The following is a 13,521-nucleotide window of genomic DNA, read 5'->3' as shown; positions in this document are numbered from 1 at the left end:
AGAGATAAGGAGCTATGGAGAACAGCACTTTAAGTTACACTGAAGTAGCATGTTCTGCTTTATATTGTACAAGAATCCTTCTGGCTGCCATGTGGAGAAAAGATGGCAGAGGTGTCAAGAAAAAGACACAGTGAACAGTTAGGAGACTTATAATGCTCCTAGGGAGAGATGGCATTTTGGATCAGGGTGATAAAAGTGTAAGTGATGAGAAACAGATTATAGATTAATTAGAAGCTAGATTTGGAAGATTTCTTGGCAGGTTAGATGTGGAACTTGAGAGGGAGTTAAAGACAACTTCAAGGCTTTGGACCAGAACACCAAGAAGCATTCCCTTATCTGGTATGTAGAAGACGGTGGGCAAAGCAGGAAGCTGAGTGAAAAGCTGGTATGAGTCTAGATATCAGAAGAGAGGTCTGGGCTGAATGAAATCTAGATAGTCAGCAAACAAGAAGCCAGGATGAGATCACCAAAAAAGTGAATGTAAATAGAGAAAAGGAGAGTGCCAAGGAGTAATCCCCGGTGCTTGCCAAAACTAAGAGTTCTGGGAGATGAAGAAAAATCTGCAAAGGAGCTTGAGAAGAAACAAACTAAGGAAAAACAGAGAAAGCCAAAGAAAGTGCTTCATGAAGTCATGCTTTACTGTGTCAAATGACTTTCATGGGTCAAGTGAGAGGAGGAGCGACACAGATGGTATCATAAACATGACATGAGTGATGTTGGTGGAGTGGTAATAGCATAGGGGTCACAAAAGAATGGGAAGGGAAGAACTGAAGAGAAGGAATACAGGCAACTGTTCTGTGTAAAGAAAAGGAGGTAAACAGGATAGTAAATGAAAGATGAAGTGAAGCAGAAAGGGTTTTTTTTTTTTAAGATGGAAAAAATAACAGCATATATGCATGCTTATGGAAATGATCCAGTAGAATGGAAAATGTATACAATAAAAGAAAGGGGGAAAGAGCTGGAATGGTAGCTGTGAATAGGAGAAAGATGAGATAGATCTAAGATATAAGTAGAAGGGCTGGCCTTAGCCATGAGCATGAACAGTGCACCCACAGGTCCAGGAAGAAGACAACATCTGGGCAAGGGGTAGGCAGGGATACTGGAACATCTGAGGAAACACGAAGGAGATGAGGGAATTTAGGGATGGGAGCTCTCATTCTGATTGTTTCTATTGTTCTCGGTGATGAAGTAGGCAAGATACTTTCCTGAGATACCCAACGTAAGATCTAAGAAATGTACACCATACATCATGATGTCTTGCTAATTCGTGCAATGAGTTAAAAACTGGGGAGAAAATAAATCCACACAACTGTCAAATGATTAGAGTCTTTATAACATTTTTGTCATCATTTCTTAAAAACTTCATTCTATGGAATAAGAGGTAATATCTCATTTGGAAAAAAAATCTATTGCTAGAGTCTTTTGTTATACATATATCTGTGTACTTTAAAACAAAAATCTGAGTTCCAAGCAAAGTATTAATGACAAATACAAAGGCACTAGTAAAAAATTAAAATTTAAAGTCTATTTTGCCATTTGCAAACTATATACACAATTTTATGCCTTTTTCCAAACTCTATGTTCAGCCATAATTTTTTAGATAGTTGTAATCAGTATGTCCATACGACTATGTTCTATTCTGGGGGCTTATTATTTGTATATTTATATGTACTCCAGGTCCACGTTTTTATTTTAACGGCAGTGCAATGTTCTATCACATACTGTGGTCTACCTAATCATTTCACAATCACTATGCACTTTGAGGTTCCCTCTGCATCCTGGTTTTTAAAAAATTACATATTGTACGTCTAATATCTTTAGGCAAAATGAGTTTTTCTTGTATTTCCTTATAACCCATCAAGTGAAATTTCCAAATCAAAGAATACTAGCAATTTTATAAATGAACTCTAAAAGCATAGATACTTTGAATTCCAAGTATTGAGATACTTTGGTACCTAATACACATCAGTAATTCAAAATAGGTTTGTTGAATTCATAAGCAGAACAGATGAATGAATTATGTTAAATATGCCTGGCTATAACATAAATATTCTCTACAGAAAATATTCCAATTTATTTAACAAGAAAATCTTTTCCTACAAACAACTAGTCGTTTTTTTCTGATCTGATAATTTAGTATGTTATCTTAATTTTCACTTCTAATTATTAATAAGGTTTAATACTTTCCTGAGAGTTTACTAATTACATTTTCTCTTGCTGTAAATAGTCTAATATGCTTTCAGGATAAATACATTTACTTTTAGGTAAACAAATATACCATAATATTTACTCAATATGTCATCTTGCTTTTAAAATTTCTATTAGAGGCTTTAAAATTATAATAGAAGGAACCACATCACTAATATAAAAATCACTCCATTCCTATTTTTTAAAAATTTTACATGACTAAAAATATCAATGAGAATGAAATCTAACTTTTATTTACATTATTTTTATTCATATTATTTCCTTTCTCAATTACTTATTAATAATTCTTTTCCCCATTACCTTATTTCAACATTAAATTCTTACAAAGTTAGCTCTATTGCTGGAATTTTTATTTTGTTCCATTCATCTCTTTTCTGCTTTTGTATATGTATAATATGTTCTTTATTTGGAGTAATTACTTTCTACCTGGGTAGTTCTTGTCTTTTAATACTGTTTCTCTAACAATCACTGTCTCGGCACTGTTCCCTCAGCAACTATTTTAAAACTTCAATACATTAAATTACATACTAACAGGAAATATCATTGTGACTATATATATTTAGATTCCATAATCAAGAACTGGATTTATGATAAGTATCATAGAGAGGCAGGGCACGCACTGGTCCTTCCTCAGAAACCTGGACTTGAATTTCAGCACTGTATTCACGTTGCTAATTTCTTAATCTTCTCTGCATGTCTTTCATTCACTCTGAAACTAAGGAAAACACCTACCTGCTTGGTTAATGAGTGAATGTACATAAAACATGCACACACAGGCATAAAGGATGGGCTTTGTTTTAGAGTCTACCGTATTTTGAGTTTTTATAGTACTTCTAATAAGCTGCTTTTAAGTAAGCATTATATCCCAGGAAACGAAGATTAGATATTTGCAGACATACAGAATATTCAAAGAAAAATGACCAACTGATAGAATTCTATGTTATTTGCAGTATTTGCTTAAATTTTAATTTCAGAAACATTTAAAGAATGTGAACGAGTAGAAGGAAAAGTAAACTCTAAACACTTCTAAATATTTCCCTAATACAGGGTAGGAATGAATATAATGAAAGATTTTATAAGAAGTCCCACAAGTTTGCTTTCAAGAGAAATGATAAAAGACTCCAACAGGTCTGTGTGTATGTTTTGCATGTTTTACAGTCTCAGTGACTTCACAGCCTGGCAGGCAGGCCTGTTGCCCTGTACGACCTCTGAGATAGGCCTGATGTACGTGCTCTCTTACCTACAAAATTCACAGATGGCCACATCACATTGTCTACCCAAAAACAGTGGAAGGAGTCCTAGAAGCCATTTTCCTTATGACTTCATAGCAAATATTAGAATTAGGTAGACATGGCAGTAAATACTTCAGATTTTACCCTGATATTAACTTACGAAGATACCTGTATTTCAAGAATCTTTGAAATCTACTTACGAGCATTTGCAACTCATTTTTAGTCACTATATAATTTTCTTTCAAAACTACAGGCAGTTGCTAACCAAATATTAAATGGTAAATGTTTAGTTCTTGAATACTATGCACACAATTTTAGTTTCCAATTTTCTCTCTCTGTTGTATGGAATGAGTTCTTGACATGGAGTCATAAATGAAATTCAAAATTATGATAATGGAGTTTTATATGAAAGCTTCCATTATTAAAACTGTTTTATTCCAAAGCTATTACTTTCAAGTTTTTATTAAAAATATTCATTCTTTGCTTTTTAAAAGGCAGATATATCTTTTCCATCTGGGAACTAAACTCTTTTCTACAAGTAGGCATATAAAATATTACAAGACAGATCTAATATCATAGCTCCAAATTGGTCCCTTACTACTTATTAATTTAGATTATACTCTAACGAAAAGGTTCATACTTTTACTATTTTCTTATTCAACCCCTTCACATAGCCAAGAAATCTACTTGCTTTCCTCAATGCTTTACAGTTATCTCTCTCTTCTTCCTCCGCCAAAAGAGTAGCCTTCTCTCAGGCAACCCGTTTATAAATTTCTTCAAGACCCAGTTCGAAACTTCACCTATCTGGCCAGAAGTAAATTTTACATATATAAACTGAATACTTGAAAGACAGAGTACTTCCCCGCTTTTAAATTATTTATTTTGCCTTTTAACTGTTCAATTTATATTATGGAATTTTCACTCAACTGTTACTGTTTATGATAAACATTAAACGCTCAGGATTTTATTTTCCTTGATTTTAAAAAGGTGTTCGGGCGGTGACTGAGATGGCTACACCTGCTAACAAGAGCTACCATATCTTGATAACCAGGCATTTTTATACGCATCAGCTCATTCAATTTCTACAACAACCCTCTATTCTAAGTGCAATCATAACACTCATTCTAGAGACACAGAAACTGAAACACATAGTGGTAATTTGTCAAAGGTTTCACAGCTTATGTGCGAATGCTTAACAAACACCGATGCTTTACTTTGCCAGGCATTGTGAAAGCATTCTACAAATATTAACTTATTTAATTCCTATAACTACCTTATGAGGCAGGTATTAGCCCATTCTACAGATGAGGAAACTGAAGCTGAAGACTTGACAGTCACCCAGGCAGTAAGTGGCCAGTGTGAGCCCAGGTAGCGTGGATCCAGAGGCCTCATGCTTCACAACCAGGTTATTCCACTTTCTGAATTAACTGTGCAGCAATTAAGTATGTGTCTGAGGTTTCTTATAGCAATGGTCTGTTGAGTATTATTTTCATGCATTCTTTAGTGTGCTACATATTTAAGGGCTTAATATATAAACAGTAGGGTATTAAGTGCAATGAAAAGACATAAATACTATTAGTACCTAATTTGCTAACCCCATGAGTTTCTGGTCTACCAGGGAGATGAGTCACAGCCAAAAAGATATACTGCAAGGAATAATGCACTTAAATGCCAAGAGTGTGGTTCAGAGAAAGTGCTAATATTTAGCAGAGGCCAAGTGAGAAAGCTTTCCTGATAAAGCTGGACCTGGAAGGATGAGTAAACATCCTTTAGATAATTCTATCATAGGATTAACAATCTCAAATTTGTCTTTCTCCACTAGACTTAGGTCTTTTAAGAACAAAGACTATTTTTATCTTTGTCTCTCCAGCACCAAAAACAGTCATCACTCAGTAAGTGGCTATGGGACAAGGGATAGAAAGAATGTTATGGAAAAGCACATGTTAAGCAGATAGAACATCATGATAAGAAAAGGAAAAGCAGAAAAGCATTTTTTAAATTTTAGTTGCTGCATCACAGGCAGTACCTCTGTGTTGTCCGATTCAGGGGGCCACAATGTAATCCATGTGCACACACCCCCTCTAGGGTAAAGAGAGTCTGGATGAAGCCTCCTGGAGTCATGCAACACGACAGCCATGATTATAGGCATCCCCGTTCGCAATCACTTAGCAAGGAAATGTTCTAACCAGCTTTGCTTTCCTCATTGTACTCCTGATATGCCATGGCTACATTCTTAAAAAATTCATTTAAAAAGTTTATAGTTTAAAGGTAACCTCCACATGTCATGGGAAAGAACAATTATGCTGGCTTCAGGGAGAAGCATCAGTGTCACCAAGCAGTTGAGCAGACTATAAAACCAGATGTCTTGGGAATGAACTCTGGCTCCACCATTTGCTTTGTAACCACAAGAAAGTTACTTCATCTCTTTCTGCCTAAATATCTTCATCTGAAAAAGAACAGTATTATCTCACTGGGTTATTATGAAGATTAAGTGAATTAATATATGCAAAATGTTTTGAAGAGTGCCTGGCACAGAGTTAACCACTGAAGAGATGTTAAGTATTACCATTTCCAGGGCATTGGCCGCTAAATCGATTGTCAATTCACATTCCGCCATGAAGAGTGACCACTGAGATTTCCCTCAGTGCAGGACAGGAAGATGACTAAATCAAATAAAGAAGAATGCTGGTGTCACTACCACCGGTGGCACTGGTGATCCCATGTGACACTGCTTAGCCTTGTGAAATGAGGCTCCTGCCATGTGGCTTTTGACACATACTCCAGATCACTCCATTTTAAACAGTGCAAATAGTTAATAAAAGGCCCAAGTAAAAAACATGCAGAACTCCCAACCTGAATTTCGAAGTATCCGCAAAACTTGACTATTTTTTCCCCCTACATCCAGGGAAATTAAATTTTAAATGTGGAAAAATATTTTGGGGTCTTTTGGTGAGTACAGATTTTCCTCCTAACAATAGAAATTTTCTTTATAGAAATGTTGCTGTTATTTACTCTGAAGGTCAAAGAAAAAAGGTAACACAGTGAAGAGTTGTAAACAAGAAGGATGTATAAAGGAATCTAGTTGCATCAGGAAAAGAAAGGGAATTAGTCTCATGTACTTTTGAGTGAAGATGGCAAAGACTGCTTGCCATCTGAGATCTACCAACAGGTTCTACAACATTAGAGGTGTGAAAGCCGAAGACATCTCTGTGAAGTCATTCAACGTAGACAGTATTCTTACTTCGAGCTTAAAATACAGAAGAGGGAAACATGGGTGGGTGAAAAAAAGAGAACTGTTTTATAGAGAAGTCACATGAATAACTTCACTGAATTCATGTTAACAGACTTTCGTCATCTCACTGACAACTAAAGGAGGATATTGCACTACTACTAGACAAACATAATTAGGTCACAACTCTTACTATAACTCACACCCCTTACTATAACTACAATGTCCATGCCACTAGAATTAAGTGTGTGTGGCGGGGGTGGGGGAGACGGGGGTGCTCACAAATTGTTAATGTGTATGAAACAAGGAAACAGAGGAAGTCAATCAAAGCTTTCTTTTACATATCCGTTTCACACCAGTAGAAAGCATAAATCCAATATAGAAATCCTGCTTTAAAAGATGAAACTGAAAGAAACTGGGTGGGTGTGGGGAGGAATAGAAAAAACAAACTTGATTGTAAAAAAAAAAAAAGACAGTTGATTATTTAAAAATATGGCTGATTCTAGCTAACTATGCTTACCTTAAATGAAATTCTTTTTTTGACATTAATGCATAATTGCATGATGTTTTGATCAAACAAGATTTTACATTTGCTTGGCATTAAAGAATAAGAATTCAAAGTACTGTTTGGAAAAAAAAAAAAAAATGTGGTATTTTTAGAACTATTCAAGAGGCCATAACATACCAATTACAAGTTGTAATATGCAACTTCAAATTATATTCCAGTAGAGGGAGTACTGGAATAGAGACTAACAGAAGAGAAACTGATGTAAATCTAAAATTAATTCAACAAATCCAGTGTTGTATAAATTAATATGTCAATTCTCAAAGTTTTGAATATTGATGAATACTTGGATTTAGAGACTTCTTGATGTTCCCTACACAGACACTAAATGAGCAGTAAAGTAAATGCTAACACCATGGAGAAAGGGCTAAATTAAATTGCTGGTTTTGGGGCTATGTATATGCTAACAGTGATAATAGTACTATGTTCTTGTAATTTGCCCTTTCCAGACAACTTTTTTGTGTGTTATACATGAGAGGATACAAGGTCCCAGATAACAATCAAATAAAGCAAAACTGTGCAAACTCACATTCTTTCAATCCTGTTATATATACCCTAATTATATCTAAAAACTTTGATTACAGGTACAATACTGCTAAATCTTGCAAAATGTGATTGTGTATAAAGGACATACAAAATAAGATTACTCTCTAGAATACAAAAAGTTTGGGGACAGCAAATTTGTGTTGAAGGGGTCATAAAAGGCCTAAGATGCGCCACTTTGGCACTGAAGGCAATCAGGACTCTGTGGGCTTAAGAGAAACATTTCTCTCTCCCTTAAAAAATGTCATCTCTAGAGATATCTTTATGACTGATCTATAGGGCATGACAAACATCTAATTACTGAATATCTGCTCTTATCTTTCAAATGACCTTCCTCCCCTTAGAAACGCCAAGGCGCCTTACCTCATTCTTAGCTCAAACTGCTACAATATACATACATCTCATGTTAACGTTGTTTCTGAACCTCTCATGTATGTGGAGTCTTTAACTCTCACGTATGTGGGGTTTCCGCCTATATGTATGTAATCAAATTTGGTTCCTTTTGTTAATCTATCTCATATATATTTAATTAGACCAGCTGAAAGCTAGAAAATTTTCTACCTCCACCACTGTGTACTATTTCAAATTTGAGTTTTCAAGTTTAAAAAGTTTGAGTGGCAACAGTAGTAGGGCAGAGACAATGGTCTGGTCCCAGGACTCAAGTCACAGATAGGAACAAACCAAACCAGGGGAATGAAAGGAAGCTCTGATGAAACCAAAAACCTAAAATAATGCCCTATGCAAAACTAGCACTCAGTAAGCTGATTTTGTTGTAACTCATAAAGGAAACAGGACTTTTAAACTAAAATACCCCTGATTTCAGATGCTTCTTTTACTGTCACTTGTTTAATATAGACTAACGACTATACTCGACTAATATCTTTATCTTTTTTGCAAGTTTCTGCTGAAGGGCCTACTGACTCTTCCAATTCCAGAAATTCATGGCCGCATGCAAAGCTTTACCCACCCCGTAGTAACAATCTTGGACAAAGACTTCTAATACTACAAAATTCAAAGAGGCAAGAGCTTTGGGGAAGAAAGTAGAGTTTAAAAGCAGAATGGAGGTGGGGGCAGAGAGCAGATTCAAAGGATGTTTAATCTGATCACATTATTTACAACGAATAGCCTCCAATTGACTGTCCTGCATAAGCACGGCCAAATAAACTTTATTTAGCCTACCCCTCTTCCCCCCAAAAAATCATTCCAGTTTCATGACCACCCATCACGCTTCATTCACTTTATGCTTCAAACAGTGCTTTGATTTTTCTGTGCCTTTACACCTGCTGCTGACTACCTTAAATGTCCAGTATGATAAGAGAAAGAGGTTTTGTTTTTTTTCAATCCTGACTTTGTACCAGTGACATTGTCTTTTAACTGCTGTAGGCTGTTTCCACATCAAGCAGAAGGGGACCTACTTCAAAGGGTCAGAAGGATTGAGATAACATATGTAAAGTAACAGCAGGGTAGCTAGTATATACTAAAAGATTAAATATTACTTCCTTTCCCAGATTCTCTACATCTGATGAACTCCTACTCACTCTTCAAACCTTAGTTGAAATAAATGTTTTTGTAAAACCTCCTTAATTCTATGTTCTATTTACTCCCCCTCCCCCCAAATAATCAATTGCCTACTCTTTTGCCAGTCCTGTGGCACTCAGAGAAACCTCTATTGTATTTTAATTGCTTCTGGATGGTCTTTCTATCCCATTAGAGAATGAAAACCTCCTGGGTGGAATTTTTACCTAATTACTGCCTACTCCAAACCTGATAGAATCAATAATGGAAGTTTAATTAGCATTTGTCAAATAGAAAAATGAATTATTTCGTTAAACTGTTATAAACTAAAACCCTTAGAAATATTTTACTATACACTATTTAAAAAAAAAAGTCATAACAATATCCTAACTTAGAGTTGTACCCTACCAGCAATGGAATTATTTTAATGTTCCTACTCACCATTCATTTAATTTATTCATCAACAAGTGTCTCCACAAGTCTTGGATACATCAGTGAACAAAATGAACAAAAAACTCTGTCCTTCTGGATCTTATATTTACCACAGGTAAATCTGTGGAAGAAATTATCACTGCAAACTTGTCAACATTTACTAAGTATCGAAAAGACAACAATACCAAAAAAACAAAAAAAAACCCACAACTCCTGACCACACATAAAATTTAACTACTTAAAAAGGTAGAATGAAATTAACCAAGATTTAATGTATCAAACAAACAAAACCGATTTAGTATCCCTAAAAATAATGCTCATGTTAGGGACCCATTCCCGTATAGCTAAAAATCATTCTTGTGACTTCTCTTTGAGAGTTTAATCTTTGTGAAATTAGTAATCTTTGTGAGTTTTAAGGATTTTACATATACAATTATATCCTTTGCATAGACTCTAATATGAAATGTGGTATTGTTCAATGTGGCCCATTATACAGCCTGTTTTACAACCTTAAAACATTCTTTATTTGAAAAGAAGTTTTATGAAGCTTTGTATCAGGGGTTCTACCCTAAGGGGTGTATTCCTCAGGAGTGACACAGGCCTTAGTAGGACCGACCTACGTGTCAACTGGCTGTACTGTCAGGCAAGCAGCCCAGACGCCACAGGGCCAGGCTGTGAGACACAGAGGCATCCACGGTTCCAGCACACCAACCTTTCCAATCTTGCTCTCCACTTCATCCTCTTTGTTGCATCCACCCTGTTCCCCAAGCATGCCATATGCTTTCCTTTCTTAATTCATTCCCTGGTTTAGACGGTCTTTTCCTCATTTCTTCTGTTAAACTACTATTCAACATATTATTTTCATCTGGAATTGCTTCTAGCTTCCCTCTGCTCAAGGTGACCATGCTCTTTTTGAATTCAGCCCTGAGAACCTTTCTTATGGAGCTCAGCAAGTTCTAACTTGCTTCAGTTCCACCCTGCCACGCTTACTGGAGCATAAATGCTCCTCATCGTTCTGCTCACAACACCTGGAAGGGGACCTTACACACAACAGGGGTTCAATTTTACTATCAGAGAGTCAATATATCATCCAAATACCCAATATTTGCCATAGCTAAACACTATGAGGCTTCATTTAGAGATTTCTACAAAACATTAAATTTCAAAATCACAAGTAAAATTCAGTCTCATGGAACAAATCTTCCTATATAAAACTGTTGTTTCTATGTCAGAAGAAACAAAAAAGGAGGTACAGTTGTCCCAAGCAGAAAATGCTAAGAATCCTGATCATTTGACTTAAACACCAGGTGATTTGGTGAAGGGTCCTGAAGGCATTAGTAGTTCCTATACAAAAGGTTTCACTTCAGCTGTACTTTTTGGTCATTCTGGACTTTAATGTAGCAAGGAAACATTTAACTGAGGGCCTAACCTGGCTTCACTAATTAACAGTACAATGAACAAAAGGCAGGTCAGTAGTGACAGCTTCCAGATACAAAGTGTGATGAGCTGGATTTAGGTTCCAAGTTCCTACGTGAGTTGTACAAATGGGGCTCTCTTCCCCTGAGAACCTACAGAAAAGGGCTGAAAAGCATAAATGTCAAACAAGTAGAATGGACAGAACATCAGGGACCCCAGGTAGAAAGGGCTTTTCATCAAGCCTCAGCAATAGGAGATAAATATGTCAACAGCACCCTAAAGGAAACAAAAAACGAATTATAAAATGAAATATTTAAAAAGCACCAGTGGTGTGTCTTAGAAAAACTAATAGTGAGATTTAAGTCTCACCCCCTCGCCCCCACACTTTCCCTCAAAAGTGCTTTCTAATAATACTGAGCACATTCCAAATTGCTTCTGTCTGCCAAGATCTTGCCAATTGCACCTCCATCGCTCAGCAACCAGGGTGAAAAATCAATGCCCTGGGAACCTTAATCCCATATTTTTGAAGTAAACTGCAAATATCTATCCTGCTGTGCATTTATCCACATGGGGAGTAGTTCCTAAGTGAATTTAGAAAGTGAACTTGACTTATAATAGATAATTTGGTTCCCAAAGGGAAAGCAGGAGAGGCAAAACGAAGAGAATGGGTGAATATGGATTTAAAGGAAAAGGTTAGAAAAATAGAGGATCGAGGAATTCGTTTGGGGAAAAGGTGAAAGCAAAAGACAATGCAAAAAAGTAAACGCAAAAAGAGGGGAAAATTATACTCCACCTAAAGATAAATGACTAGAGAAGAGAGAAGGGGTAGCAAAGTATAGTTTTTGAGTCCTGAATTACTTAACTTTAAAATTAACTACTACTTTAAGACTGGTTGGGTTCGGAGATTGGAATCCTAGAAAAAGAAAGGAGCTAGCAATGAAGAAACAAAGCAAGACAGTGCAAAGACTTAAAGAGACCTTCCCTCCTACACTATACGGCAGCATCAGGTCGGGCTCGATCAAGAAAAAGAAGCGGGTGATGAGCGGGGGTTCTCGCAAGTGCTCAGAGAAGCAACAATCCCGCAGATTCACCTGTCCAGGGGCTACTGAAGATTCCCGTGGGCTCGAGCCCCTCCTCACCCCCATACCCCTAGGGAGCCTTGGGGGCCAGATTAACCGGTGGGCAAGAGAAGTGGTCTGAGTATTCTCAGACCTGGCAAGACCCGACGGGGACCCTGGGAGGAGCAAAAGGAAGCCAGCGACCAGGGTCAGGGGCGGTGACGCCAGGGATCCCCGGGTGCCCTTCGCAGAGCCCGAACTCACCGATGCCAAGCCCTACGACCAGGCGTCCGGCGAGCAGGGTCTCCTTGCTGTTCGCTGCGGCCAGCACCGCGGAGCCGGCGGTGAAGAGGGCACTGGCCAGCAGGATGGCGGCTCGGCGGCCGAAGACGCCGTTGAGGGCCCCGCCAGCCAGCGCCGAGACGGCGGCCGCCCCCACCGTGCTGGACACCAGCAGCTCCTGCCACAGCGCGTCCAGGCTGAGCTGCCGCTTGAGCAGCAGCATGGCCCCCGACACCACCCCGGTGTCATAGCCGAACAGGAAGCCGCCCAGCGCGGAGAAGACCGCCACCACGTACACGAAGGCGGGGGTCTCGTCCTGCTGGAACTGCTGCCGCGCCGCGCGCTCCAGGTCCCCGACGCCGCCGCCGCCGCCCGCGCTCTGCAGGCTGCTGCTCGACTCAGCGGCCGCCAGGAGGCTGCGCTCCCCGGCCGCGCTCGCCGCGTCCGGCTCCTGCTGCTTCCTGCGCCTCTCGCCCTTGAGGCTGCTCAGACTCCGCAGCGTGTACTCCACATTCTCGCTCGCCTTGCGGGACATAGGGCAGCAGGGGCCCGGGGCTTCCCGGGGCGACGAGGCTCCGCAGGCGGGCGGTCTCGGAGGGTTGGACAGCCTGAGCGGGCAAGAGCCGCCGCCGCCGGCTCCCGCTCCGGATGCCACGGCAGCAGCCGCCGCCGCGGCTGCTCCGGGGAGAAAGTTGCTGCCCGCCGAGCTCCGGCGCCGGGGAGTTGAAGCCTGGCGGGTCTCAATCGAGACTCACTCCCCGCGCCTGCCGAGCTGGCGCTGCGGAGCAGGCGGGAGGCGGGTCCGCGGGTCACGTGCAGCTCGGGGCCAGCAGGGCAGAGCCGGGGAGATGCTCCGCCCCTCCCTGGGCGGGGCCAGGCTCAGCCCGCCCCGGACCACACCCCCAGGTTGAGGGCAACTCAGACCCAAGCCTCTTCATTTAGGGCTCTGACATCTGTAAGGAATTAACCCTAATTTGGGGGCTGCAGATGGGGAGCAGACCAATGTGGGATTGCCAAGTAATAGGCTTCCACACCGGAGAA

General features: G+C 39.4%; 1 protein-coding gene across 1 annotated transcript in view; it reads right to left on the bottom strand.

Annotated features, from left to right (window-relative positions):
- SLC2A13 (solute carrier family 2 member 13) overlaps positions 1-13,272 on the bottom strand; it is a 303,609-nt gene extending 290,337 nt beyond the window's left edge. Inside the window, exon 1 of the mRNA XM_039882307.1 lies at positions 12,463-13,272. Coding sequence (XP_039738241.1) covers positions 12,463-13,015 — 553 coding nt within the window. The 5' untranslated portion in view covers positions 13,016-13,272. The remainder of the gene's footprint in view (positions 1-12,462) is intronic.
- Positions 13,273-13,521: the final 249 nt, after the last annotated feature.

The sequence above is a fragment of the Pteropus medius genome, unplaced genomic scaffold (genome assembly GCF_902729225.1).
Source record: "Pteropus medius unplaced genomic scaffold, Ma_sr-lr_union100, whole genome shotgun sequence".
In the NCBI taxonomy this organism is placed as follows: domain Eukaryota; kingdom Metazoa; phylum Chordata; class Mammalia; order Chiroptera; family Pteropodidae; genus Pteropus; species Pteropus medius.
This window is presented reverse-complemented; position numbering and strand designations above follow the sequence as displayed.